The sequence below is a fragment of the Zea mays genome, chromosome 5, assembly GCF_902167145.1.
Source record: "Zea mays cultivar B73 chromosome 5, Zm-B73-REFERENCE-NAM-5.0, whole genome shotgun sequence".
Taxonomy (NCBI): Eukaryota; Viridiplantae; Streptophyta; class Magnoliopsida; order Poales; family Poaceae; genus Zea; species Zea mays.
Window position 1 is genome coordinate 131,254,024 of NC_050100.1, and position 22,256 is coordinate 131,276,279.

At 46.0% G+C, this 22,256-nt stretch overlaps 1 protein-coding gene across 1 annotated transcript in view; it reads right to left on the bottom strand.

Moving 5' to 3' along the window:
- LOC103628457 (protein argonaute MEL1) overlaps positions 1-17,657 on the bottom strand; it is a 56,781-nt gene extending 39,124 nt beyond the window's left edge. The window contains exon 1 of the mRNA XM_020538088.1: positions 17,429-17,657. Within this exon, the coding sequence (XP_020393677.1) occupies positions 17,429-17,657 (229 nt within the window). The remainder of the gene's footprint in view (positions 1-17,428) is intronic.
- Positions 17,658-22,256: the final 4,599 nt, after the last annotated feature.

A 22,256-nucleotide genomic window follows, 5' to 3' on the forward strand; every position in this document is an offset into this window, starting at 1 on the left:
TGCGCCCTCCGGTGCTCCTGCGTCGGCATGGTGCCCACGGTCGAGCTCGCCATGTCTCCATGAACGCGCCTGAGTATTTCCTCAAGCCCCAAGAGCCCCGTCGTGGCCGTCCCCCTCGACTCCAGCGAGACCTCGCCACGAGGTCGAGCGGCGCCACCTCACCCATGACCGGTCGCCGGCCGTTGGATCTTGGGCGTCCATCCGAGATCTGACGATCTGGATTTAATTGGAACAGAGCTAACCTCAACTATCTGATGCAAACCAAGCCGCCCAGATCTGATCCCCTCACCCACGCTCTATCGTTGGGGCCTGATCTGTCAGCCCTACCCCCTAGGTCGCTGACACCACCAGCCCGCCTGTCAGCGTACGCCCGCCCGCGCGCACGCATGCTCATCCGTGGATCTGATCTCAGCTGTTCATCTGTGATCGAGCGGTCGAGACTGTCCGATATCCCTTCACACGGCAGTTTTGCTTAAGAGACCCTTAGTTCCCGGGTAATAGAACATGTCGTCTGAAAGGGAAACATGGTTAACCTTTTCCACAATTAATTTTGGTGGTTGAATGCCCAACACAAATATATGGACTAACTATCTTGCTCTAGAATACATGTTCTACAGGTGCACAAAGGTTCAACACAAACCAATAAATATTCAAGTTAGGGATCAAATTCAAAGGAGCAAAGAAACTTGAGTGTGCTATGGACTGGCGCACCGGACAGTGTCCGGTGCACCATGTCCGTACGAAGGTAAACCAGCCACTCTCGGGTTTCAACAGGTGCACTCCGCTACAATTCACCGGACTGTCCGGTGCACCAACAGAGCAATGGCTAACTCGCGCAACGGTCGACTCTGCAAAGGCGCACCGGACAATGAACATGACCTGTCTGGTGTGGCATAAGACTGTCCGGTGCCGCAAGAGGACAAAGCCTCCAACGGTCAACTACTCCCGAACCCTAACGATTGGGTGACGTGGCGGCGCACCGGACAGCCTACAGTGCCTGTCCGGTGGCGCACCGGACTGTCCGATGAGCCCATCGACAGCAGTCTTCCCCAACGGCCATTTGGTGATTGAGGGCTATAAATACCCCCCAACCACCACAACTCCAAGCACCCAAGCATTCTGAACATTGCATTCAATACAAGAGCAATAGACTCCACTCCAAGACACAATCAAAGCGATCGATCCACTCAAAGTCACCAAATCAACTCTAGTACATTAGGACTTGGGAGAGGATCTCTTGTGTTCCTTTGTTGCTCTTGTTTGCTTGGCTTGGCCTTCTTTTTCTTTTCAATTCTTACTCTCAAGTGCTTTGTAAGCAAGACAAGAGACACCAATTGTGTGGTGGTCCTTGCGGGGTCTAAGTGACCCGTGAGATTAAGGAATAAGGCTCACTCGGTCTAAGTGACCGTTTGAGAGAGGGAAAGGGTTGAAAGAGACCCGGTCTTTGTGACCACCTCAACAGGGACTAGGTTCTTTGGAACCGAACTTCGGTAAAACAAATCACCATGTCCATTCGCTTGATTTCCATTTGATTTGTTTTCCCCCTCTCTCCTGGACTTGATTTAAGTTCTAACGCTAACCCCGACTTGTAGTGTGTGTTTAAAGTTATAAATTTCAGATTACGCCTATTTACCCCCCTCTAGGCGACTTTCAATTGGTATCAGAGCCTGGTGCTTCATTAGTGTCTAACAAGTCGAAGTGATGTCGGTAGATCACGCCAAGAGGGAGATCGAAAACCGGCGACAAGCCCACAAGCCTTGGGAAGGCTCTATCAAGGGAGTCCGGCAACAAAGCCAAGGAGGGATCCCCTCCCTCCATCAAGTCGCATCGGAGTGACGGCAGGAAAAAGAAGATGAAGAAGGTGGTCTACTACGAGACCGACTCATCGTCGCCCTCCTCATCAAGCTCTAAGGCATACGTCGCTTCTAAGCACCATAAGCGCAAGAAGTATAGTAAGATGGCCCTTCGCTATCCCCGTATTTCTAAGCGTGCTCCTCTACTTTTTGTTCCCTTAGGCAAACCACCATATTTTGATGGTGAGGATTATTGTATGTGGAGTGATAAAATGAGGCATCACCTAACCTCACTCCACGCAAGCATTTGGGACATTGTTGAGTTTGGAGCGCAGGTACCTAAGGTAGGGGACGAAGGCTATGACTCGGACGAGGTCGCCCAAATTAGGCACTTTAACTCCCAAGCCACAACTATACTCCTCGCCTCCTTGTGTCGAGAGGAGTATAATAAGGTGCAAGGGTTAAAGAGTGCCAAAGAGATTTGGGACGTTCTCAAGATGGCGCACGAAGGGGACGAGGTGACCAAGATCACCAAGCATGAAACGATCGAGGGAGAACTCGGTCGATTCGTCCTCAACAAGGGAGAGGAGCCACAAGCGATGTACAACCGGCTCAAGACCTTGGTCAACCAAGTGTGCAACCTCGGGAGCACCAAGTGGGATGACCATGAAATGGTCAAGGTTATTCTAAGATCCCTTGTTTTTCGCAATCCTACTCAAGTTCAATTAATACGTGGGGATCCTAGATATAAACTAATGTCTCCCGAGGAAGTGATTGGAAAGTTGGTGAGCTTTGAACTTATGATCAAAGACTCCAAACACATCGTCAACTTGGAGCAAGGCACCACCTCCACACCCGAGGTGCAACCCGTCGCATTCAAAGCAACGGAAGAGAAGAAAGAGGAGTCTACATCGAGTAGGCTTCCAATCGACGCCTCCAAGCTCGACAACGAGGAAATGGCGCTCATCATCAAGAGCTTCCGCCAAATCCTCAAGCATAGGAGGGGGAAGGACTACAAAACCCCGCTCCAAAAGGGTGTGCTACAAATGTGGTAAACCCGGTCATTTTATTGCTAAATGTACAATTTCAAGTGATAGTGACAGGGAAGTCGACAAGAAAGTGAAGAAGAAGGAGAAGAAGAGGTACTACAAAAGGAAGGGCGACGATGCCCACGTGTGTCGAGAATGGGACTCCGACGAGAGCTCCACCGACTCCTCCTCCAACGAGGACGCTGCCAACATCGCCGTCATCAAGGGACTCCTCTTCCCCAACGTCGGCCACAAATGTTTCATGGCTAAGGATGGCAAGAAAAAGAAGGTACAATCTAGAGCCACTCCCAAATATACAACATCTAGTGATGAGGGTAGCTCTAGTGAAGACAAAGATGATTTACTTACTCTTTTTGCCGACCTCAACATGAAACAAAAGGAAAAATTAAATGAATTAATAGAAGGCATTCATGAGAAGGATGATCTCTTGAAAAGCCAAGAGGACTTCCTTATTAAAGAAAACAAAAAACATGTTAAAGTGGAAAATGCTTATGCTCAGGAAGTAGAAAAATGCTAGCTTAATTTCTAAGGTTAAAGAATTAAATGTTTGTCATGATTCAATTTCCAGTCTTAGAAATGACAATGCTAGTTTGGTTTCCAAGATTGAAGAATTGAATGTTTGCAATGATTCTATTTCATGTCTTAGAGATGAAAATGCCATGTTAAAATCTAAGATAGATGAATTAAATACTTGCAAACCCTCTACATCTACTGTCGAGCATGTTTCTATTTGTACTAGATGTAGAGATATTAACGTTAATGCTATAAATTATCACCTTGCTCTAATTAAACAAAATGATCATATAGCTCAATTAACTGCTAAAATCAATGAGCATGAAATTGAAAATGAAAAGTTTAAATTTGCTAGAAGCATGCTCTATAATGGGAGACGCCTTGGCATTAAGGATGGCATTGGTTTCCAACATGGAAGCAATGTCAAGCTTAATGCCTCTAAGAGATTGTCCAACTTTGTTAAGGGCAAGGCTCCCATGGTACAGGATAATGAGGGCTACATTTTATATCCTGCTAATTATCCTGAACACAAAATTAGGATAATTCATGCTAGAAAACCTCACACTGTTTCTCATCATGCTTTTATGTATAAAAATGAGGCTTCTAGCTCTAGCCATTATACACATGTTAAAATGCCTAAAAAGTAAACTCCTGCTGCATCAAATGAGCCTAACATTTTATTTAAGACTTTTGATGCATCATATGTGCTTACTAACAAATCATGCAAAGTAGTTGCCAAATATGTTGGGGGCAAACACAAGGGCTCAAAAACTTGTGTTTGGGTACCCAAGGTGCTTGTTTCTAATGTGAAAGGACCCAAGACCGTTTGGGTACCTAAGAACAAGGCCTAAATTGTTTTGCAGGTTTATGCATCCGGGGGTTCAAGTTGGATAATTGATAGCGGATGTATAAACCACATGACAGGGGAGAAAAGGATGTTCTCCTCCTATGAGGAAAACGAAGATCCCCAAAGAGCTATTACATTCGGGGATGGAAATCAAGGTTTGGTCAAAGGACTGGGTAAAATAGCTATATCTCCTTACCATTCCATTTCCAATGTTTTTCTTGTAGATTCTTTAGATTACAATTTGCTTTTTGTTTCTCAATTATGCAAAATAGGCTACAACTGTCTCTTTTCAGATGGAGGTGTTATTGTCTTTAGAAGAAGTGACGATTCAATAGCATTTAAGGGAGTGTTAGAGGGTCAGCTATATTTAGTTGATTTTAATGAAAATACAGCTGAAATCAGCACTTGTTTAATTGCTAAGACTAATATGGGTTTGCTCTGGCATCGCCGACAAGCCCATGTTGGAATGAAGAATCTTCACAAGCTTCTAAAGGGAGAACACATTTTGGGACTAACAAATGTTCATTTTGAGAAAGATAGGGTTTGTAGCGCACGCCAAGCAGGAAAGCAAGTTGGCGCCCATCATCCACACAAGAACATCATGACGACTGACAGGCCGCTCGAGCTACTCCACATGGATTTATTCAGCCCGATCGCTTACATAAGCATCGGCGGGGGTAAGTACTGTCTTGTTATTGTGGATGATTTTTCTCACTTCACTTGGATATTCTTTTTGCAGGAAAAATCACAAACCCAAGAGACCTTAAAGGGATTCTTAAGACGAGCTCAAAACGAGTTCGGATTAAGGATAAAAAAGATAAGAAGCGACAATGGGACGGAGTTCAAGAACTCTCAAATCGAAGGTTTTCTTGAGGAAAAGGGCATCAAGCATGAGTTCTCTTCTCCCTACACACCTCAACAAAATGGTGTAGTGGAGAGGAAGAATAGAACTCTACTGGACATGGCAAGGACCATGCTTGATGAGTACAAGACGCTGGACCGATTTTGGGCTGAGGCGATTAACACCGCCTGCTACTCCATCAACTGGCTCTACCTTCACCAAATCCTCAAGAAGACATCATATGAACTCCTCACCGGTAAAAAGCCAAATGTTTCATATTTTAGAGTCTTTAGTAGCAAATGCTTTATTCTTATTAAAAGAGGAAGAAAATCTAAATTTGCTCCTAAGGCTGTAGAAGGCTTTTTACTAGGATATGACTCAAACACAAGGGCATATAGAGTCTGCAACAAATCCACTGGATTAGATGAGGTTTCTTGTGACGTTGTGTTTGATGAGACTAATGGCTCCCAAGTGGAGCAAGTTGATCTTGATGAATTAGATGATGAAGAGGCTCCGTGCGTCGCGCTAAGGAACATGTTCATTGGGGATGTGTGCCCTAAGGAATCCGAAGAGCCCACACAAGCACAAGATCAACCGTCATCTTCCAATCAAGCATCTCCACCAACTCAAGATGAGGATCAGGCTCAATATGAAAATGAAGATCAAGAGGATGAGCCACCTCAAGAGGTGGACAATGATCAAGGGGGAGATGAAGAGAATGAAGACAAGAAAGATGATCAAGAAATTCAGGGTCAAAGACCGCCACACCCAAGAGTCCACCAAGCAATTCAAAGAGATCACCCAGTCAACTCCATCCTTGGTGACATCCATAAGGGGATAACCACTAGATCTCGGGTTGCTCATTTTTGTGAACATTACTCTTTTGTGTCCTCTATTGAGCCATACAGGATTGAGGATGCACTAAGAGATCCTGATTGGGTGCTGGCAATGCAAGAGGAGCTCAACAACTTCACGAGGAACGAGGTATGACATTTAGTTCCATGTCCTAATCAAAATGTTGTAGGTACCAAATGGGTATTCCGCAACAAGCAAGATGAGCATGGTGTGGTGACAAGAAACAAAGCCCGACTTGTAGCCAAAGATTATTCACAGGTCGAAGGTTTGGACTTTGATGAAACTTATGCACCCGTAGCTAGGCTTGAGTCAATTCGTATATTACTTGCCTATGCTACTTGCCATGGCTTTAAGCTTTATCAAATGGACGTGAAAAGTGCCTTCCTCAATGGACCAATCAAGGAAGAGGTCTATGTTGAGCAACCTCCCGGCTTTGAAGATAGTGAGTACCCTAACCATGTATACAAACTCTCAAAGGTGCTTTATGGGCTCAATCAAGCCCCAAGAGCATGGTATGAATGCCTGCGAGATTTTCTTATCACTAATGGCTTCAAAGTCGGCAAAGCCGATCCTACTCTCTTTACTAAAACTGTTGCAAAAGATTTGTTTGTATGCCAAATTTATGTTGATGATATTATATTTGGGTCTACTAACAAATCAACTTGTGAAGAGTTTAGTAGGATCATGATTCAGAAATTCAAGATGTCTATGATGGGGGAGTTGAAGTATTTCCTTGGATTTCAAATCAAGCAACTCCAAGAGGGCACCTTCATCAGCCAAACAAAGTACATTCAAGACATTCTTACGAAATTTGGCATGAAGGATGGCAAACCCATAAAGACACCCATGGGAGCCAACGGGCATGTCGACCTCGACACGGGAGGTAAATCCGTAGATCAAAAGGTATACCAGTCGATGATAGGATATTTACTCTATTTATGTGCCTCTTGACCGGATATTATGCTTTTCGTATGCATGTGTGCAAGGTTCCAAGCCGATCCTAAGGAAGTCCACCTTAGGGCCGTGAAGAGAATCATGAGATACTTAGTATACACTCCTAAGTTTGGACTTTGGTACCCCCAAGGGATCTACTTTTGATTTAATAGGATATTCCGATGCTGATTGGGCAGGGTGTAAAATTGATAGGAAAAGCACATCAGGGATTTTCAGTTTCTAGGGAGATCCCTGGTGTCATGGGCTTCAAAGAAACAAAACTCAGTAGCTCTTTCCACCGCTGAAGCCGAGTACATTGTCGCAGGTAGGGATGAAAACGGTCGGAAACGGTCGGTAAACACTAAAACCATTACTGTTTTCATATTTTTTATCGGAAACAAAATCGGAAACGATAACTCCGGAAACGGAAACGATATCGGTATTTCGGAAACATCGGAAACGAAAGTTCGGTGCGGAAAATACATCGGTAACGGTCGAAATCTAAAATACGATCGGTAAACGTATCAAACTTCACAATAAAACAAAATTGACAAAAGATCACAAAAACCACAAGTTCACAATTCATGATATAACAAGTTCACAAGGATCACAAATTTATAATATAAAAAGTTTACAAAGATCACAAGTTCACAATATAACAAGTTCATAAAGATCACAAGTTCACAGACTCAAAGTTCACAATTCACAATATCCACTCGATTTAGTTGACATGGCATGCTTACTCATGAAATATTTTTTCCTCACATAAAGAGTTTTTTCATAGCCTCACAGGAAAACCCTAAAATCTAGTGTGTGAAAAAGACAGACTGTCGGCTCTCTATCATTATATATTACTAATACATAACATGTGCATAGAAAATGATGGATTCGTTCGAGAGACCAAATCGTTAATCTCAATTGCCTTCCAACACCATCTAACCCCAAAAAAATCTTAAAGCGTCCAAAAAATACAAAAATAAGCAATCCTTATCCAGAAATGTACAGGCGATGCGAAAAAATCACATGCTGGAAAATTCCGAAAAAAAATCCGAAAAAATTCCGAGACACAATTCCGGAAAATTCCGAGACACAAATCCGGTAATTTCCGACAAAAACCGGTAACCGATGGAAACGGTCGGTAAAACACCACGCCGATTCCGATACCGATTCCGATAGAAAATTTCGAAAACCGATTCCGTTTCCGAAAAATACCGTTACCGGTGAATCCGATCGAAAATTTTCGAAATCGGTTTCCGGAATTCCGAAAAATTCCGAAACTGTTTTCATCCCTAGTCGCAGGTCATTGTTGTGCGCAATTTCTTTGGATGAGGCAAACCATAAGGGACTATGGCAACAAATTGGGCAAAGTCCCTCTCCTATGTGATAATGAGAGTGCAATCCGCATGGCGGATAATCCCGTTGAACACAGCCGCACTAAGCACATAGACATTCGGTATCACTTTCTGAGGGATCACCAACAAAGGGGGGATATCGAAATAGCTTATGTCAACACCAAAGATCAATTAGCCAATATCTTTACCAAGCCATTAAATGAGAAAACCTTTAGCAAACTTAGGAATGAGCTAAATATACTTGATTCTCGGAATTTTGATTGAAACATTGCACACATAGCTCATTTATATACCTTTGATCATATCTCTTCATTTGGTACATATGCGTATTATTTATGTACCAAGGCTATGACTAATGTGTTTTCAAGTATATTTCTATACTAAGTCATAAATTGAAAGGGAAATGGAGTCTTCGGCGAAGACAAGGCTTCCACTCCATTCTAATGGTATCATTTACCCTTCGCCATCACTCCACAACACTCCAAATTGGTATAATCCTTCACTCTTACTTACTTGTACCAATGGGGAGAAAATAAAAAAGGGGCTCTCAATGTCTCCGTTTTTGGCGATTAATGCCAAAGGGGGAGAAAATATTAAGCCCAAAGCAAAAGGACCGCACCACCAATTTCAAAATTTTTGAAATGAAGATTTATTTGGTTTTCACAAATGTTTGTTTTTTCAATTGGTATCACAAATGAAGCTTTATTTGATATTTTTCATTGGTATTTATGTCATGACAATATATCAATTGATATCCTTATCTTGAGAAAGCAAAATCTCAAGTGATACTGTTTTAAACTTCAATTGGTATCTTATTATGACAATCTCTTCAATTTAGATGTTTACTTTCAATTGGTATATTTAAAGATAGATTTTCAAAATTGATATCCATTAAAACCCTCTTGAAAACTAAGAGGGGAATTTCATTCAGGGGAGTTTTGTTTAGTCAAAGGAAAAGCATTTGAAACAGGGGGAGAAATTTCAAATCTTGAAAATGCTTCTTGCAATCTTATTCATATACCTTTGACTATTTGCAAAAAAAAACTTTGAAAAGATCTTCCAAAAGATTTGCAAAAACAAAACAAGTGGTGCAAATGTGGTCCAAAATATTAAATAAAAGAAAGCAATCCAATCATATCTAGTGAGTTTATCAATTGGTTTAATTCCAAGTAACCTATGCACTCACCTTATGCAAACTAGTTCATTTCTGCACTTTATATATTTGCTTTGGTTTGTGTTGGCATTAATAACCAAAAAGGGGGAGATTGAAAGGGAAACAGGGTTAACCTTTTCCACAATTAATTGGTTTGTGCCACCGGACAGTGTCTGGTGCACCATGTCCGTACGAAGATAAACCAGCCACTCTCAGGTTTCAACAGGCGCACTCTGCTATAATTCACCGGACTGTCCGGTGTGCCACCGGACTATCCGGTGCACCAGCGGAGCAACGGCTAACTCGCACAACGGTCGACTCTGCAAAGGCTACAGTGTGTAACAGTGCGCGTTAGAAGTCAGAGGCGCACCGGACAGTGAACATGACATGTCCGGTGTGGCACCGGACTGTCCGGTGCCGCAAGAGGACAAAGCCTCCAATGGTCAACTGCTCCTGAACCCTAATGGTTGGGTGATGTGGCGGTGCACCGAACAGCCTACAGTGCCTGTCCGGTGGCGCACCGGACTGTCCGGTGCACCCATCGACATCAGCCTTCCCCAACGGCCATTTGGTGGTTGAGGGCTATAAATACCCCCCAACCACCACAACTCCAAGCACCCAAGCATTCTGAACATTGCATTCAATACAAGAGCAATAGACTCCACTCCAAGACACAATCAAAGTGATAGATCCACTCAAAGTCACCAAATCAACTCTAGTACATTAGGACTTGTGAGAGGATCTCATGTGTTCCTTTGTTGCTCTTGTTTGATTGGCTTGGCCTTCTTTTTCTTTTCAATTCTTACTCTCAAGTACTTTGTAAGCAAGGAAGAGACACCAATTGTGTGGTGGTCCTTGCGGGGTCTAAGTGACCCGTGAGATTAAGGAAGAAGGCTCACTCGGTCTAAGTGACCGTTTAAGAGAGGGAAAGGGTTGAAAGAGACCCGGTCTTTGTGACCACCTCAACGGGGACTAGGTTCTTTGGAACCGAACCTCGATAAAATAAATCACCGTGTCCATTCGCTTGATTTCCATTTGATTTGTTTTCCCCCTCTCTCCCGGACTTGATTTAAGTTCTAATGCTAACCCCGGCTTGTAGTATGTTTAAAGTTATAAATTTCAGATTACGCCTATTCACCCCCCTCTAGGCGACTTTCACCATCCTTAGGTTTTGCGCGCATGCCCCTGGTTTTTTATAAACAGACCCCTGTCCTTTTAAATAATCACAGATTTGGACTTAATTTTGTATTTCAAACTTCAAAACTTGTTTATTTCATATCTTTTTCATATGAACTCCAAATTTAGTGATTCAAATTGCAAAATGTTCATAGGAATATTCTCTGTTCAAATAAATTATGTTCATTCACAGTCTGTGCACTTTAATTTTATGTCTAAGCGATAGGTTAGTTTAGGTAATATTTTATTTGCTTAATAAAATAAATAAAAAAGGAAACCCTAATGGTACTTAGATGTTTAATTTTATTAGATTAATAAAATGCTATGTATGAATTGATCCCTGGTATAATTTTGTGTCTCACTAAAATTAGTGGCATTTAATTATATAATCCATAATGACCAGGGAATCATTATCCTCTAAATGTACTGATCCCTAGCACTTAGGTTTATCTTTTGAGTTTGTAATGTCCTATCAAACTTGTGTCCACTTTGTTTCATATGTTTGATGTATTGTTCATTTGTTCTTATCCAAATGTATTGAATGTATGATTGCTTTATTTAGACAACGAGCAACCCGTGGTTCCTTAGTGTGTTGCCGAAGATCTCCCTAAGCAACAACCTGGTGAAGGCAAGTGTCTTTTGACCTATTATGTCCTACTTACTCTATAATTCACTGTCCCGCATTACATTATTGAACCCTAAGGATTGACTAGTCTGTATTTACTTATCATTGTTTACCTTTTGGGTTAATTATGGTTAGCTTATGCTGTTGCTTTAACTTAATCAATGAACATGATGTGAATATTTATGATACGATGATGTTATCCCCATGATGATCTTGTGATAATTTAGGGGACTCAGGCCATTTTCCTGAGTACCTCTCCGTAAGGACCTATTCGTTGAGTGACCACATGGGATAATAGTGCAACCATGAGGGTGGAATGGGACATCCTTAGCTGATTAATTAGATGAACCTGGGGGTGTAGTTGGCTTTGCCTGAGGGCCGTCAATGGGGGCCTGGGGCATAGTGCTCGCTCTGCCAAGGGGGTGTAGAGGTTCATTCGATTTGGTTTTGTTAGTCACCCACCTTGGGGAGGTGTACTGCGTTTGTACGACTGGCGAAACCAAACGAGCAGCTATGCACCAAGGGAGTCTTTGTAAAAGCTACGTAGTGTATCCTTGGCCATTCACCTCGGTAGTGAAGATCAGGTCTGTACAGCCCAGGCTGGAAAGGGATCACGTCTCGTGGGTAAAGTGTGCAAGCTCTACAGATTGTTAGAAACTGGTATATCTGTCGAGCTCACGGTTAAGAATGGCCTTGGGATCCTCATTGATTAGAAGAACTTTGGTTACTTTTATGGTGATGGTTAATAATGATGGTATAATTATGATCTCTGGTATTTCCTCTTGGAGGGAGTACATTTGGGTAATAACTGGGTTTATTACTAAAACTTGGCTCTATTAATAGTAATAAATACTTGACCAACTAAAAGCAATTGCTTAACCTTAACTCAACATACAGCTAGACCACTTTAGCCAAACGGGACATTTGTTGAGTACGTTGATGTGTACTCACCCTTGCTTTACAAACCACCCCCACCCCAGGTTGTCCCCACTGTATTCAGTGCTCAGGAGGAGATGCTAGCAACATGGAGAACTTTGAGGAGTTCTAGGACTACGATGAGTTCTAGTTTTTCTTAGTGGCAAACCCCCAGTCAGTTGCCTGTGTAGGCCTTATCTTCTACATTACGTATTTCCGCACTTTGATGATATTAATGACTATGATATGTATTAGACTCTGTGGATGTCTTGGACATCTTGATGTAATAAAGGTACTTTTCTGCTATTTACTTTGAGCAATGTGTGATGATGTCCAATTATGTAATCACTGTGTATGTGAGTTTCTGATCCTAGCACGTACATGGTTCGTATTCGGTTTGCCTTCTAAAACCGGATGTGACAATTATGATGGTGAAATTGATGGATGCTAGTCTAGTGATTCCCCTGGTCATCTTCCCGTGGAAGGATGTCCATGTTTCGCTGTACTTTGATGAATAAAGGTTAGTGCATTATGTCTGTTCGAAGTGTAATACGTTAATATAATCTTTTTTTATGCGTTTATGCATTATTCTTTTGATATATTACACTTGCGACGTCAACATATGTATGGAAATAGATCCTGGCACACATATGCTATGCATTCGGTTTTGCCCTTAAAACCGGGTGTGACAACTGCCTTCTTCAGCGGCATGGCAAAGGTAGTTGTTCGAGTTCTTGTTGTCGAAGGTGGTCGTTCGAGTTCACCAGAGGTGGGCGCCAATGTTGTTCACTTGTTCTCAACTGTTGTGAATCAAGAACAAGGCAACACACTTGTTATAGGTTAAAGACCTTCGTCCTCTGAAGCATTAATCCCTCTTAGGTATAATAAATCTTAGACGAAGGTCATAAATAACAAGTTTACATTATCCACAAATATAAAAATATACTCGATGTAATTTCATGCCATGTATTCATTTCATGATGAATATAAATATATCTTCAGAGATTGTATTACGATGATACCTTCGGCTTGTTTGAAGGTAATGACGCAAGGGCAATTACAATCCAGTGTCCCGAGTACGGGGGTATTGTTCATCTATTTATAAACATTTGTAAAGCTTCGTGTGTTATTACATTCATACCTTCAACAGTTACATACAGGGTTTACAAATGCCACAAGGATAGTATCATTATTTCTATTTAATGACCGGGACACACCTCCCTATGTCGTCTCCCTATTTCACTGTGATGAAGCTTGTTTGATGAAGCTTGCTTCGTCGTACTTCTCTTATGTTATGAAGCTTTTCTGGTGATGAAGCTCCTGTAATGTTTAATAGTATGTTGAAAACAAATGGTTAGCCATGTTTTTGAGGACCTTCAGAAGAAGAAGGCCCCAAACACTAAGTATAGTCAATTTGTTTTTTTTTAAAACTGAAATTCTTTGAATTGTCATCTGAACAATGCATAAGTTTATACTACTAAATTTGCATGCGTGTATCAAATCTCGTGAGGCCGGAGTAGGGCTGGACAAAAAACTCGTGACTCGGTAACTCGCTCGACTCAACTCATTAGTGACTCGACTCGACTCGGATCGTTGAAAATGAGTCACGAGCTGAGCTAAGAATTTAACTTGGTTTTTAACGAGCCAAACTCGAGCTGGCCCAAGAGTTACTCGCGAGCCAAACGAGTTGTACATCACTGCAATGGTCCAGCCCAGCCCCATATGGAGCAGCCCACAAGGCAGCCCATAGGAAACAAGACACGGCCCACACGACCACACACCGAAGTGCTCAGCGTCTCAGCCCCTCACGGTCAGCCTCTCGGTCACGGGCGGCTGCAGGCAGTTCGCCGCCAGTCTCCCTCCCTCACCCTCTCGGTCTCTCCCTCTCTCTCTCTCCCCAAAACAGAAACCCTAGTGTCGCGCGTGGTCCATGGAGGCGTGGAGCAGAGCAGGCTGGAGGCACCGCCGCACCGGTCTTAAGCACTCCGCGTTGTCCGCGCCCGAGACTTCAGCAGTCCAGCACTCCGACCGTCCAGCGCCCTCACCTTGTTCGGTTGTCCGATCTTCACCGTCTTCCCCGATGGCACCCTCGCCCTGTTCGGCTGTCCGGCACCCACTTGCCCATCGCTGGTCGGTGGCTTGCCGCCATGGAAGCCCATGAACCAGATGGTCACAAAGGTCATTCGTGTCCGCCTAAGAACTTTGATAATGAGCTAGCTCACGAGTTAATCGAGTCAGACCAAGTTACCAAACGAGCTGAGCCGAGCAGCATCTCTAGCTCATTATCATAACAAGTCGAGTCGAGCTAACTCGTTATCATAACGAGCCAACTCGAGTCGAACCGAGCCGAGTCGAGCTAGCTCGATACCCAACCCTGTGCAGGAGGGGGATAGGGAGAGGGGATTTAGTAGAAACTACATTAGAAAGTGTATGTATGCAGAATTATGGTTTAGTAAATAATATGCAGTTCAGTGTGTTTGCTGACTTTGTTTTTTGGAATTTCTATAACCAAAAGGTGAATACTAAGGATGAATAGGACATCACGGCGTGTTTCTTCATTAATTATAGGGAGATGAATAGGACATGACAAGATGACAATGTATATATAATCGTCTAAGACATTATGTGTGCTTGCTAACTTTGTTTCTTTCCCATGCATCTTTCTAGATCTTGGCATCACACCTGTCATGTTTTATTGTATATGATATAAGAGCATATGGGGCTAATAATTTATCCTATTGTTGACTACTCTCTCTGTTCTAACTAGAAACGCTTTAGCTACTCTTTTCTCTAAATTCATATCCAAAGTATTAACTAGTTCGAGTCCGAAAGAATATATGCCAATGTATGTTAGGATGTAGGTCTATGTCCTGCTCTCGAATTATTTCTAGTCATATGATACAAGCATGTGTGAATTTACTAAATTCAGTAGTATAGTCAATTTGAACTGTGAATTGTCCATCTATTCATGTGTTATTGCCTCACATTCATTTCTAATAATGTAGTTTGCTTTGGTTTATTGTGCATATTTATTAATTTGACTAATTTTGTTCTAGGGTCCAAAAATGAGAAAGTCAAGTAACATCCTAATAGTTGATGCATCTTTAGGTTTGATGTTGGTACCGTTTGAAGGCAACATGTTGCCGTTTCAGAAATATTTGATCATTGAATGCTGAATTTGTTTTGTGTTTTTTATTTGTTCTGGATCAAAAATATGATCATTTTGAAAAAGAGATGTATATTGATAATCAAATTACATGCATGCTTAAATTTCTAGAGAGACATAGTGATATGCTCTATGATTATACTACTGCTCTATGTTCAGGTTTGTGAAAAAAATGTGTTTCATAGAGAACATTCTGTAGAAATAATGCTGCCGAGTTCAATTCACACCGATCACATTTGTGTAGAGCAAATTCTGCAGAAATAATGTAGTTCTAGAAATTCTGTCCCATCTTTGACTAGTGTGAGAAGAAATAATGTAGAGAAAATTCTGAATAACCAACATCCTAATTGTGTTTTTTATTGGCTTGTGTTGGTTTTTAAGTTTGGGATTCAGTCCACATGGAGTAAACGAACTGTTGACACCTTTTTAGGGCACCAATCACTCAACACGAACCAGCGGCAGTGCTGTCTGCACAGGGGCGGACGGTCCACGGCCAGAGGCCGAACGGTGTGTGGCCTGGCACGAGGCTAGGGTTCCTACCTGACGGCCGGACGGTCCGTGCCCTGGGACCGGACGGTCCGCGCGTGCGCAGGGGCGGCGGAAGATCGCCGGCGGCGCCTGGATCTCGCTCTCGGGAGGGACCCCATCGGGGAGGAGAGATCCTAGGTGATGTCTAGGCTCGGTAGGCCGACCTAGACTCCTCTAATCGACGTAGAGTCGAAGAGAAGCGAAGAATTTGGGGATTGGAAGGCTAAACTAGAACTAGACTAGAACTACTCCTAGGAAATAAATTCGAAATAGAAGTGTTATTGATTCGATTGATGATTACAAATTGGCCGTATACCTCTCTATTTATAGAGGAGGGGGGCTGGACCCTTGACAAACTAATTTCCCGAGCTAATTCCACGAATCTAGCTAACAATCGCAGCACAAAACTTGGAACCCTAATCTGCTCTGCGCACGCGCGGACCGTCTGGCCCACAGGCGCGGACCGTCCGGACCGCGAACCGTCCGGCCTCAGGGCTGGACCGTCCGCGCTCAAATTGGTGCTCAACATATGCCCCCCTGCCTTTTGGTGGAGCTGAGCAAACCAAAAGCAACTAACTCGATGTGATCACATCGGTTTTCTTAGGCATCTTGCCACTTACTAGGATGGTACAAAGTGGCCTTGGTCTCGATGGTTGACTCAATGAACGTGACCCCTTTAGCTTTGATCGAACTGTCAGTCCCAACACCATCGAGCGTCATACTGATCCTGACCAATTCGTCACCTTGCTTTTCCTAATTTTCTAAGTGTTCTGGCGTAGCTCCGTAGTCGACCAGGTCTTCTCCTTGCAGGTCATCTTCCTCCATGGGTGTCGGTACATCGTTGGAGGTGTCTTGGTGTAGTGCGGATGGTTCGGCCTCAGGGGTCGGATAGTCCGTGTCCTGTGCAGATGATCCGGCCTTTATAGCCGGACAGTCTACCATACCTGCAGAGAGCTGCACAGTTGTCATTTTATTTTCTATCTTGGTGGTCATTTGATTTTTCTCAACAGGATTCGGCTTGAGATCTCGTGTAAGTAAACCCTAGAAATACCATCTTGTGTTTGATGCACCATGCCGAATCATGCATTTTGTTGTTTGATTGTGAGGGTTTGTGGATTATGCATTCTAGTGGTGAATTAGAGCTAAAACAGGAAAAATAAAAAAGAAAAATCTTTTCTTTTCCTCTCTCCTCCCCTCCTCCCCTTTCAGCCTAGCTCCCCTCCTCCCCTCGCGCGCGGCCCAGCTGGCCAGCGCGGCCCAACCGGCCTTCCCCCCTCCCCTCCCCGTTGTGGGCCCTAGCGCTGCCCAGCCGGCGCGTGGCCCAGCCGGCCTCGTGGCCCAGCCGCTCCCAGCCCCTCCCCACGCCGCGCCCAGCGCGTGGGCGGTTGGAAACCGTCGCCGCTAACTCCCCCTGCCCGTGGGCCCCACATGTCACCCCTCCCCTCCCCCAAAACCTCTCTCTCTCCTCCCCCCGCGCTCGCTCGCCCCCGCTCCCCTGCCCCGTCTCGCCGAACCGCCGCCGGCCTCGCTCCCTCGCGCGGTAAGCCCCTCCCCCTCCTCTCTTCTCTCCCCTCCCTCCCTCTTCCATGCGCTCGCCTGCCCTGCGCGGCCCCGCCCGCCCTCGGTGCTCGCCCCCCGGCGAGCTCGCTCGGCCCCTGCCCGATGCGCCCCCCCACTCACACCTGCCCCGGTCGCGGCGCGCCAGCCTCGCCCCCGGCGCGGCCGCGGCGCCCGGGTCCGCCCGCCCCGGCCCCTCCCTGCGCGCGGCGGCGCTCGGTCCGGCACGGCCTGTGCCCTCGGCGTCCCGCCCTGTCCCAGCAGCGTGGCCCCGTTCCCCCCCGGCGTGGCTCCCCGCCTATCCCCGCAGTGGCCCGGCCTTGGCGCGCGGTCGAGCTCGGCCATGGCGGCCATGGCGCGTGGTCGTGGCGCGCCCAGCCCCCTCCCCGCGGCTCGGCCTCGCCCCGCCCGGCGCTGTCGCACCCGCCTCTGCCCAGCGTGCTCCCCCGCCCTGTCCCCTGCTCGGCGCGGCTTCTCGCCCCGGCGCGCTCGCCGGCACGCTCACGCGGCCTGCGGCTCGGCGCAGCGTGGTCGTGGCGTGGCCATGGCTCCCATTCCCGGCGCGGCCTCGGCGGCGCTCGCGCAGTCCCGGCCCTTGGTGCGGCCTCAGTGGTGCGCGCGGAGCCCCGGCGCGGCCCGTGGAGCGCGCGGTGCCCCCGGCGAGCTCGCCGCACCCGCGGTTCGCGGCCGTGGCGCTCGGCCCGGCGTCCTCGGCTCGCCCGCCCCTGCGCAGCGCGGCCCCGGCCTGGCCCGGCGCGGCTTCGGCTAGCGCGGCCGTGGTGCCCCTGCGTAGAGCGACGCGTGCGCAGCTCGGCCCCGGCGTGTGTGCGACCCGTTCGCGACGCGTTAGTGCGGCCTTGCACGTACGTGCTCACGTGGTGCACGGTGCTTTGGCGTGGCTCGTCGTGCCCTCGGCGCGACGCGTAGCGCCCCGTCACGTTCGCGACGCGCTTGTCTACCCCCCTAGATGTGCCCGTCTACCCCCCCCCCCCGGTGTATTCCATGCGTAGTGATTGCATTATTTAATTCGATAAATGGAAACTCAATTTGGAAATCGGTTACGTTAGTTAATTCGTGTAGTTAATCATCTACCTTATTGAATGTTGATCAATTGAAAATGGTTATGATTCTATTAGTGCATGTGACTAATCCTTGTTATTGGAACTAAGTAGAATAAGAGCACGTAATGACTAGTTATGCGTCTACCCGTAATACGCCTCGAGTATAGCTTTAACCCCTGCGAGACCTTCTTTCTTCTCTTTCTAGCCATGGCAAATACAATATCGTATGTCATACTCTATGCATATTTAATCTATCTGTTCTCTTGTATGGTGTACTGTTTGTTTCCTAATTCGAATGGATGGATGTATGTATGTTTGCGCTCGCATAGAGAACGATCTGGTTGAGGAGCCCGAAGAACCAGCAGGAGAAGCCCCTGAGCAGCAGTCGGTTGGTGGAGGCAAGTGTCCCTTGACCTATCTCTGTTCTATACATTCTTTAATTCACCTCCCGCATTACACATTTATACCTAAGGATTGACTAGCTTTTGTTATCCATGTCGTTGTTACCTATCTGGGTTGGATTATTATTGCTTAGTCTTATGCTATTTTTCAACTCTAATCAATGAACATGATGAGAATTATCAATGATACGCTGTTTTCCCTCCTTTTATTATGATGTTATACTTGTGGCCTTCAATGGGGCTCGAGCGGTTTCTCGAGTGCCTCTCCGTAAGGACCTATTCGTTGGATGACCGCCCGGGAAAACAGTGCAACCATGAGGGTGGAATGGGGTGCCCTTAGCTGAATAATTAGAGGATCCGGGGTGTAGTTCGCTTAGCCGTCGTGCTGTTAATGGGGCTCGGTGTATGCGGCTCGCTCTGCCAAGCTTGGGTTCCCCCCTTCGGGAGGAGTGCGGTGCATTTAGGAAACCTAACGGACGGCTATAGCCTCGGGGAATCTTTGTGAAGGCTACGTAGTGATGCCCTGCTGGACCACCTAGGTAGTGGTCAATGGGGATTAGCTCTCTCCGGGCAGAAAGGGAATCATGGCTTGTGGGTAAAGTGCACAACCTCTGCATAGTGTTAGAAAACTGATATATCAGTCGTGCTCGTGGTTATGAGCGGCCAAGGGAGCTCCAGTGATTAGTGGTACTTGATCAGAGATATTCGGATTTGCAGGTGACAATGAGATTGATGGTTCTTGGTATTGAATCTGGTAATGGTAAGTGGTACTCTTTTCCATTTGGAAAGGAGTATGTTTGGGTTAATAACGTGGGTTAATTCTAAAACTTGGCTTTCTCTACTAGTAATAATAATCTGACCAACTAAAAGCAACTGCTTGACTTACCCCCCACATAAAGCTAGTCCACTACAGCCAAACAGGATACTTGTTGAGTATGTTGTTGTGTACTCACCCTTGCTCTACACACCAAAACCCCCCCATCCCCAGGTTGTCAGCATTGCAACCACTACTGAGGAGAAGATGAAGCCGTGGAAGGAGACCACCAGGAGTTCCAAGACTACGACGAGTTCTGGGCGTGGGTTAGCGGCAACCCCCAGTCGGCTGCCTGTGAAGGCCGCATTTTGTCTACGTTTCGTTTTCGCACTTTGATTTATTGTAAAGACTATGTGGATGTCTCAGACATTTGATGTAATCGACTATTATTTTCCTTTTTAATACTATTGAGCACTGTGTGATGATTCCATGTTATGTAACTGCTGTGTACGTGAATTGTTGATCCTGGCACGTACATGGTTCGCATTCGGTTTGCCTTCTAAAACCGGGTGTGACATAAGTGGTATCAAAGCCGTGCTGACTGTAGGACCGCTAACCTAGAGTAGAATGGTCGTTCTAAGGATTATAGACCTCTGTCCCTGCCTTGACTTTGGTATCCCTTCAAAAGTTGGTCATATCGACCAAACCTATGTTCTACTATATATTATACCTTGCTGAAAATTGTGTTTTATTCTAATCCTTCATTTATTTATGGTTCATTACTTGCTGGTCATACTAGTTATGTTCTCACTCTTATGTTTGCGGTGTCTTTTATAGATGGCTCGTCTTAGACACACTGCACGGAAGTCTGTCATCCCCTTCTTACCCTCCCATCTTGCGGAGCGTCCGCTTCGCCGTCCCGTGACCGGTCAGTCCAGCCACTTGGAGAGGCTGCACCACCGCTTGCATGAGGAGCAGGAACATCGATGACAGGAGCAGCAGGGCTCTTCTTTCTTGCTCCAGCAGGAGATAGAGTCTGTGAGGAGCTGCTCCCCCGTGCTCCCCCTGTAGGCGCCCCCTGCACCACCACTAAGCGCCCCAGCCTCTGGAGTAGCTGCTGGAGGAGACCCAGACGACGGAGGTGGCGACAGCAGCTCGAGCCACGACACCGACTTTTCTGCTGACCAGGAGCTGGAAGGATGGGTTGCTCGGCCCATCACTCGTGACGCTGCTCACGGGTGTCACTTCCATGATGTGCTCGACACCCTGCAACGTCGGGCACTTGACCGACGTACTTGGTCTATCGAGTATCGCTGTGTGGTCTTCCAGCACAGTCGCGGGGTCTACCCGGACCGCTGGGAGGCGACCTGCTTGGTGCGTCGTCCGGAGAACAGTCTCTGGGTGCGGAGATCTCCTCAGAGCACTATTCCATCTCTGAGCGGGACTCAGCTGAGGCGGCCATGCAAGATGTCGCACAGCGTGCGCTTTCGCACTACTGCTCAGTTTTCGGTGGGGTAGCCGACGGTCTCAACCTGAAGTATTACCCCTGTCGTCCATCTGGCAGCACAGGAGGCGTGATTGTTTCACCTGTCGGTGAGGACAATCCTAGGTTGAGCAGCACAGTCAACCTAGTCGCCGTGCTAAACACGGAGCTAGACCATGCATTAGACGAGCTGAGTAGGGCTCGTGCTGAGATCGCCCAGCTGCGGGCTGAGCGTGCGGAACGTCGTCACCTGGATGATGGTTCCCCTGCTCTCGTCGGGACTCAGCACCCATACCGCTCACCTTGGCATGGACACCAGTCTTATGGCAACCCCGACTGCAAGACCAAGATAGATTTAGAACCATAGATCGTCAGTGTTGAGTCTTGTAATAAATGTTTAATATAGAAGTTTTAGTCTTAGTCTCAGTCTTAGTGTTAGTCTCGCTCTTAGTCAGTATTAGTTAGACAGGGTAGTTTGCTTATCCTGTGCATTTATGTTTGTCATGATGAACTATGTTTGAGTTGGATCTTTGTAATGACTGTCACCAGAGTGTGGGTATCCCCTGCATTTTGGTTTACCTGTTATATATTAATGAAGTTAGTTATCCAGTTGGGAAGCCTTTTATTCCACTTTCCTCTTTATCTGAGAAGCTGTGTTGGTCTGTGTTGGAGATCAGCGAAGATGCTCATCTGTTCAGTGTTGTGGAGAATTCTATAATCTTTTCTTATGCTGCAAGATTTGCAAGATCAGTTCTGATGTGTGGTTGCATTCTGCAGATGTCAGAAAACAGGCGCAGAGGAGGAAGGCATGCTCAGCAGGAGCAAGCAGCTCAGTAAGATGAGGTACCTCAGCAACAGCAACTATCGCCCCCGCCCCCAATGTCCATCGAGCAGATATTTCTGATGCAGACTCAGGCAGTCCAAGCCATTGGTCAGACTCTGGCCGCCTTTCAGCAGCAGTAGCAGCAGCAACAGCTACCACCTCAACCTCAGATGCCTCAGATGCCCAGGGACAAGCGTGCTGAATTCATGAGAGATCATCCCCCAACGTTTGCTCACTCTTCTGACCCCATGGATGTAGAATACTGGCTGTGCACTGTGGAGCGGGAGTTGCATACCGCTCAGTGTGATGACAGGGAGAAAGTTCTGTATGATCCCCCTCTGTTGAGAGGAGCAGCCCAGTATTGGTGGGAGTCTTATCTCGCCACTCATGCCAACCCCGACACCATCACCTGGGAAGAGTTCAGAGGTAGC